Below are 7,882 nucleotides of genomic sequence, written 5' to 3'. Positions count from 1 at the left end.
CATATATTCACGTCACGTGAGAGCACATTTATATACGTGGAGCTAGCGAAACGGCCGCGAGCAAGCTATGAGCGTAGTATGTTGTCATCTTGTTGCATGACACGAGAGTCATGATTGTCATGTCTGCTCCAGTCATATATTTCGTCACCCAATGACGTCACATAACGGCAAATGCGGTATATGTGGAGCTAGTAAAACGGCCGCGAGCACATCATGAAGGTCGCATATACTCAAATGTAGCGTTGACGCGTGCACACGCTGAGTACAGCGACGCTACGTTAGCAAAACGTGAGCATTCTATAGTCGGACGCCAGGTGCAACCAGCGTCCGTCGGCGCAGCCAGACCACAATCAGCGTGAAATTCGACATACTGCATTTCGCGCCGATGAGTTGCCGAAACAACACTGCGTCTCCCTCTTTTCGTGACAGAGGGACGCCGGAAGCGCTGAAACGCACATGCGTCAAAGCTAGGAGGATATATATAAAAAAAATTGCTGGAGTGGAGGGAGCGCTCTTCAAGTGAAGCCAGCGCCGCCATGTTGTGGTGGGCAGAAAGCTCGGCTCGGCTGGCTCGGTGGCGGCCAGCGCTGCCAGTTCACCTGCAGCGACGGTGGATTGCGGTTCGTGCGCCTGTCTTTCCTTGACAAGTGTGTCTCTGCAGTGCATTCGAATGCGTGCGGCTCGATTCAAGCGAGCATGGTACAATCCTGCGTAGCGTATGGGTGCACAAATCGCGCGATTCCTGCTTCCAAGATCACATTTCACAGGTGCGTACTGAAAGCACGTAGTGCTTACGCGGTCTAATACGGCTGACTCGTGTTTTTCATTGGTAGGCTTAAGGAATTAATATTTGGAAATTATTGGCAGGTTTCCAAAAGATGCTGAGACACGGAACCTATGGGAGCGAGCTGTGCGTCGTGAACACTGGAAACCGACAGATAAAGATCGCCTTTGCTCTGCGCACTTTGATCCGGCGTGTTTTGACCGGACCGGACAAACAACAAGGTTGAAAGCGGGAAGTGTGCCGACTTCGTTCGCTGCTTTTCCTGCCCACCTCCAGGCACCGGTAAGCATCGGAACTTCGCAGATATAGTGCTGTGACGTCAAGGAGGTTGGAATGACGTAGACATATCTCTTCTGTCGTGTTTTGTCGACGTGACTGCATTGCTGCGTGTTTCCTCGCGAGCTTTTCGTCCCGTTCGCTCGTTTACAATATCGCTCAACACACGATTAGCGCATGATCATTGTCGAATGTTCCCGAACATGCTTTCGTGAATACATATATTCATGTTATGAGCAATAATTGAAGTATATATATCATTCTAAAAGTAGTTAATTTCCACTATGTGCTTATTTCAGGTGAAAAGGAAGCGGCCAGCACCAAAACCTCGAGGATGCAGTCCTGCTCAGCAGCAAGAGGCCTTAAATACTGAAGATCATGTCACTGTATCACCATCAAAGCAGTGGTACAAGACGAAGTTGCAGGAAACAGAAGACGAAAGATTGCACTTGAAGAAAAAAATTAAAACGTTGCAGCAGAGCAAACGAAGGCTGACACAAAAGAAAATCACCACTGAAGAAATTATTAGAGGCATCGAAGAACAAAAGCTTTTGTCAGAAGAGGGCTCCAAGATGTTCGATGCAGCATTTTCTCCTGACATACAACAGCTGCTTCACCGGGCACGGACAGAAAGTGGAGGTAAATACCCTCCAGAGCTGCGAACGTTTGCACTAACTTTACATTTCTACTCACCAGCAGCCTACGAATTTGTGCGATCAAAGTTTAATGACGCCCTCCCTTCGCAGCGCACAATCAGAGAATGGTATAGGTCTGTTGATGGCCAACCAGGCTTTACAGGTGAAGCATTTTCTTTCTTGGAGAAGTTGGTTCAAGGTCGCTCTGAAACTCTTTACTGCGCTCTGATTGTCGATGATATGTCGATTAGGAAACATGTTGAACTTGTCGGAGACAGGGTAGTTGGCTACGTTGATTTTGGAGCATCTCTTGATGATGACAGCCTTCCTGAAGCCACAAATGTTTGTGTTTATATTGTTGTTGGCATAAACATGAAGCTGAAAATTCCAGTCGGCTACTTTCTTATCCACTCGCTCACTGGTTCTGAGAGGGCTGAACTAACAAAACAATGCATTGAACGACTGGAATCTGTGAAAGTTCAAGTTGTCAGTCTAACATTTGATGGTGCGTCATCAAATTTCACTATGGCAAAATGCCTTGGTGCAGAACTGAAGCCTGATCCTGTCGAGTTCTCCACATCCTTTAAAAACCCAGTTGATGAGTCAAGGGATGTGCATATCCTGCTTGACCCATGCCACATGATTAAGTTGATTAGAAATTCACTGGCAACAATGTGTTACATCACTGATGTTGATGGAAACCACATAAAATGGGCTTACATAAAGGCACTGGAGGCTTTACAGCGCGAGGAAGGGCTCCGCCTTGGCAATAAGCTAACTAAGGTGCATATGCAGTGGGAGAAGCAAAAGATGAAGGTACGGCTCGCAGTTCAGGCACTCAGCGCTTCAGTCGCAGACGCTCTTGAATTTTGCGAGCAAACGCTGAAGCTGCCACAGTTTAGAGGTGCTAGTGCCACGGCAAAATTTGTGAGGGTATTTGATCATCTCTTCGATTTGCTAAACTCCAGAAATGCGTTTGCAAAATCATACAAAGCCCCCCTTCGAAAGCAAAATGAGCCTTGTTGGAAACCATTTTTTGCCGACGCTCGAGAGTACATATGTGCTTTAAAAGACCCATTCGGTCGACCACTTTTGCAGGGAACAAAGAGGACAGGATTTGTGGGTTTTCTTGTGTGTATACAGAGCACAGAAAGTATCTTCAAGGAACTCGTTTATGAAGGTCAACTTAACTATCTGCTCACGCACAAGATGAGTCAAGATCACGCAGAAACTTTCTTTGGCTGTGTGCGAGGACGTGGGGGGTTCAACAACAACCCTACAGCTGCCCAATTCATGGCAGCTTACAAGCGTCTATTGGTCCAGACAGAAGTGAGATCGTCCACCTCAGGCAACTGTTCGCAAGATATTGTTTCTATTCTGGGTGCATCTGCCTCTGCCACTACATTTTGTGCAACCACTGAGGTCCCATCGCGAAGGTGTGCCATCCTACAACCAGAGGACCACGATTACACAGACCGAATTGACTATCCAGAGAGCCTCTCCACATTCGTTTGCTCTGTCGTGCCTTACATTGCAGGCTTTGTCGCTCGCAAAATCGCTACTACAAACACCTGTGAGCTGTGCATAGAAGCTCTTCATGGAGCGGATACATCTCTATTGGTGAGACAAAAAAATCGAGGTGGACTCTTTTACCCTTCCGAAGACGTTGTGTCACTGTGCGAAACAGCGGAAAAGGGGCTGCGTCGACTGCAGGCTTCCACTCAATGCCTTAAGAACATACATGCCAATACCAAACAACTAGTCCTGGAGATTTTGAGTCAATCACTGGAAAAGAGGTGGTTTTCACAATTGGAACAACATCTTTTTGACGTCGACGTGTTGGACAACCATATTTACAACTTGAGCAAGCAAGTATTGGAGCTGTACATCAAGATCAGGCTGCACCACATGACAAAGGAACGAAGCCGGGAACTCGTGAAAGACAAAGTTAGGTCTTTGCTTTCAAGACTCGTCATTTTTAGGAATCAGTGAAACAACTTTGCCATAACGTTCATGTTGGCTAAAGGCTGAGAAAGCTGTACAAATAAAATTTTAACACATGAAAAACGAACCGTTCTGTAGTCTCTTTAAATACTGCCAGTGTATCGGCGACTATGTGAGCACGTTTTTACTTCTCTAGCAGCAATCATTTGCGAAAAAAAAAACGGCCGCGAAAGTGCACTATATGCTACGCGGCCGCCTTCCTGCCCACCACAAGATGGCCGCCGCCGGCTTCACTGTGCTCTATGGGTAAGTATAGGCGGCTTCCACTCCAGCTTTTTTTATATATATCCTCCTAGCGTCAAAGCAACGCAGCGTGGTGCACGCCTGCGAGTATAACGGCTAGGTGGCGTCAGCCGCCGCCCGATCTAAAGGGGAGAGCCACATCCATCCATCCATCCATCCATCCATCCATCCATGGCAAGACTGGCACCTGGCATGGCAACGCCGGCGTGACGCGAGGAAAAGAACGCCGCCGAGCGAGTGCACCGCGTCACGTGAAAATTTATTGGCACCTTGGCTGTGGCATGTAGTCATGTTCTCAGATGACACGCATCTCATGATTTTTATGCTTGCACCAACCACTTACCTTCATTCATTGGTGTCACGTAATACTTATTTTGGCGTATGTGATGCTAGCGAAACGGCCGCGAGCACATAATAAGCTTGGCTAATAATCATGTTGTTACATGACACGCATGTCGTGAGCATCAGATTTGGATGTGTCATTTACCTATGTCATCCGTTCGCGTCATGTAATACTGAGTTGGGTACCTGTGAAGCTAGCGAAACGGCCACGAGCGCATCATGAGCATAGAATGTGGTCATGTTGTTACATGACACATATCTCATGTTTATCATGTTTGCACAAGTATCATACATTAGTCATCCATTCACGCAGCATAATACCAAGTTTGGTATAAGTGAAGCTGGCAAAATGTCCGTCAGCACATCATGAGCGTGGCATGTAGCTCTGTTGCTACATGACACGCATTTCATGATTGTCATGTTTCCAGTGGCCACATATCTTCGTCATCTGTTCACGTACTGTAATATCATGTTTGGTATTCGTGAAGCTAGCAAAACGGCCGTGAGTGCATCATGAGCGTGACATGTAGTCATGTTGTTACATGACATGTATGTCATGATTTTCATGTTAGGGTCTCTCGTTTGTGCTCGCCATGCAATCATACCATACCAGTTTTGTAACATATCATGTGAACGAAACCACTGCATGAGGTGCCAGACCATAAAATGTAAATCATGACATTCATGGCATACAACTATGATTTTCATGTTGTGTCAAGTGAAATATGTTCTTCATACAGTCATGTTTTTCCATACCAAGTTTGGTATCGATACCATTATCGAAACGGCCAGGAGAGTGAAAAGTCGTAGGTGGATAGATAGATAGATAGATAGATAGATAGATAGATAGATAGATAGATAGATAGATAGATAGATAGATAGATAGATAGATAGATAAGCTCAAAGTTGTAAAGTTCGCTGAGAAATGCTTCGCGTTTAAAAAATCAAATACGTATAAGGTGCGAATAGTGATACTGAATGAATCGCACAGATATGCGGGCTTTCTACAATTTTTCTTTCTCCTTTTTTGTACTAAGCATGTGACTGAAATGTCAATACGTAGTTCAGTCACACTAGATCAGTGCGTAGAAGGTGGAACACAAGCTGACCACGTAGAAGCAACAAAGCAAAGGCGTAATTTAGTGCGAAAGACTAAAGAGAGGCAACCAAGGACGAGCGTCTCTACAGTGAAAGGCAGAATGCGCTTAACTCGTGGGTAATAGGAGTCGCGCACTGATTAAGTTGAGATGAGCGTAGATATAAACAGTATACTATAGACAACGCTTTTTATTTGTCGACAGTTGGCGGAGACTACACGGAACGAAGTGCCGCTGCGTTTATTTGAATAAGCCTCGCAGACCGCCTATCCACACTTTCGCAGGGCAGTACTACCACCTACAGCGCCGCGAATAAAAAGCCGGCACACCTAGCGTCGGGTGGTTTCCTCGTCCACGTTCTGTACATGCATTGTAAATATAAATGCTTGTTTCCTTCTGGCTGCCTCTTGCCCTGCCACTGCATGGATGCTCCTGCAGCTGGCCGTGGCGTCTGTCAGCGCGTTTGTTTTCCTGGCCCTTGTGTGGCACGTGTGTATGAGAGCAGACGACACTCAGCACGATGCGTGTGACGGCCTTGTGTGACCACGTGACCAAGCCAGCTATGCATCTACGTCACTGACCAACACGGCGCCGTCAAACCGAAACCGAAAAAGGTCCACATAAATAGAGCAATATTAAATTCTTTAGCGAAAATACACGAATTTGGTACGTGTATCATGCCCACTGGATCTGAAGGAAAGGTTTACATTAGGGAGCACACACGCGGCAAATTTGGTGGCACCACCGCTTAATTAATTGCGGAGCCAGATTTGCAACTTAACATTATTATTTAACGAAGCTAGTTTATTATCTAACAGATTGTGTGGAACCGTGTCAAACGTTTTGCGGAAATTGAGAAACATTGAGTCAAAAATGTTGTTACGGTCAAGGGCAATCATTCTGCCATGCTGAAATTCAGTTAGCTGTGTTATGCATGAATGACCAACCTTGCCGAAATCCACCCTAAGCGTGAGAGAAAAAGTGATTTCACTAAAAATATTTGAACAACGCCCTATAGATAATGTGCTCTAATAATCTGCAACAGTTTGACTTTTTTTAAATAATCATAAAGCGCCCCATGCACGTAGTACGAGGTCAATGCGAGTGATGGTAAAACTCTTTCAAGCCTCAGCTGAATAACTGCTCATAAAAACGGGTCCCTTATGTCTTAAACAGCTGAAGCACAAAAAAGGTAAGAATAGGCTATAAGAACAACGAGGACAAGCACTAACTATTACCTAAAATTTTACTGCAAACCGCCAAAATATATACCTGTCACAATAAATCCCAAACAAATCAATAATGTACAAAAATAAAAACAATTGGCAGATCCTACGAACAGTGGGAATTGGTGATATGCGAAGCACGAACGAGAATCGTTGTGTCACTTGAATATTAGCACAACGTTACGAGGGGGAGGTAAATGATGCCGTACATGACTTCCGTGGCATGATTATCATGCTTGGATGTATTGTTTACCTTCGTCATCTATTGAAGTCACGTGATACCAAATTGAGTATATGTGGAGCTAGCGAAACGACGGTGAGCACGCTAAGAGCGTAGTATGTTGTCATGTTCTTACATGACACGCGTGTCAGGATTATCGTGTTTGCGCCGGTCATATATTTCGTCATTCATTGACGTCACGTAACACCAAATTTGGTGTATGTGGAGCAAAACGGCCACGAGTGCATCACGAAGGGCCCATTATACTCCAATGCAGCATTGACGCGTGCGCACGATGGGCACAGCGACGCTATGTTAGCAGAACGTGAGCACTCTATAGTCTGACACCAGGCGCAACCAACGTCCGTCTATGCGACCCGACGGCAACCAGTGTGAAATGCGACATGCTGCGTTTAGCGCCGATAAGTCACCGAGACAACACTGCGTCTCCTTCTTTACGTGGCGGAGGGACGCCGGACGCGCTGAAACGCGCATGCGTCAAAGCAACGCAGCGTGGTGTGCGCCTGCGAGTATATGGCAGGACCGGGGCCTGGCGTGGCAACGCTGGCGTGACACCGGTGAGCACACTCTGCGTTTGCCCGGAATTAACTGGCATGAGTTTTGCAAAGCCACAATGTCCATCCTGAGTGTCGCACTTCTCGCAGAAGAACTCGAGCGACGCAACTTTGAAACGAACTGCACGAAAGATGAACTTATGCAGCGTCTGCACAACGAGATCTAAAAAAACCGTGAGTCAACTTCGACGCCGGACCAAACGCCGTTGGCAGCTAACTTCTCACTGGATGTCGATACGTGTCAAGTGCTCGCGGTGTTGATGCAGGCTTGCCGCGGCCTTCAACGGTTGTTACAATATTCCCCGCCCTTTCAGCGTTGATTCCGCACTTCGACGAATCTCCGAGACGAAGTGCGTCACGTCCAACAAGTCACCTCTTGGAATTACGCCACTACTATACTCATCGCGTCCAGCAAATTGAAGGGGACAGCTCGGATTTGGCACGTGTTGTTCGGCCACCAGTATGACACAGAGTAGGAAT

The 7,882-nt window shown here is 46.4% G+C and overlaps 1 protein-coding gene across 1 annotated transcript; it reads left to right on the top strand.

Moving 5' to 3' along the window:
* The first annotated feature begins 499 nt into the window (after window positions 1-499).
* Window positions 500-7,569, top strand: LOC119161510 (DNA transposase THAP9). Its single transcript, XM_075882645.1, has 4 exons — window positions 500-767; window positions 868-1,066; window positions 1,360-2,200; window positions 7,493-7,569. The coding sequence occupies exons 1-4, from the start codon at window positions 697-699 to the stop codon at window positions 7,567-7,569; spliced, it is 1,188 nt and encodes a 395-aa protein (XP_075738760.1). The 5' UTR covers window positions 500-696.
* Window positions 7,570-7,882: the final 313 nt, after the last annotated feature.

The sequence above is a fragment of the Rhipicephalus microplus genome, chromosome 2 (genome assembly GCF_043290135.1).
Source record: "Rhipicephalus microplus isolate Deutch F79 chromosome 2, USDA_Rmic, whole genome shotgun sequence".
In the NCBI taxonomy this organism is placed as follows: domain Eukaryota; kingdom Metazoa; phylum Arthropoda; class Arachnida; order Ixodida; family Ixodidae; genus Rhipicephalus; species Rhipicephalus microplus.
Note: the sequence above shows the minus strand (reverse complement) of the source record. Positions and strands in the feature narration are given on the sequence as shown.

What these genes read in the sequence shown, in the direction of transcription:
- LOC119161510 (XM_075882645.1), top strand. Translation starts at nt 697, where the DNA reads ATGGTACAATCCTGCGTAGCGTATGGGTGCACAAATCGCGCGATTCCT. An exon ending in CTGCCCACCTCCAGGCACCG is followed by an intron (nt 1,067 to 1,359) that starts GTAAGCATCGGA and finishes TGCTTATTTCAG; the next exon opens with GTGAAAAGGAAGCGGCCAGC. An exon ending in TGTCAGTCTAACATTTGATG is followed by an intron (nt 2,201 to 7,492) that starts GTGCGTCATCAA and finishes CACTTCTCGCAG; the next exon opens with AAGAACTCGAGCGACGCAAC.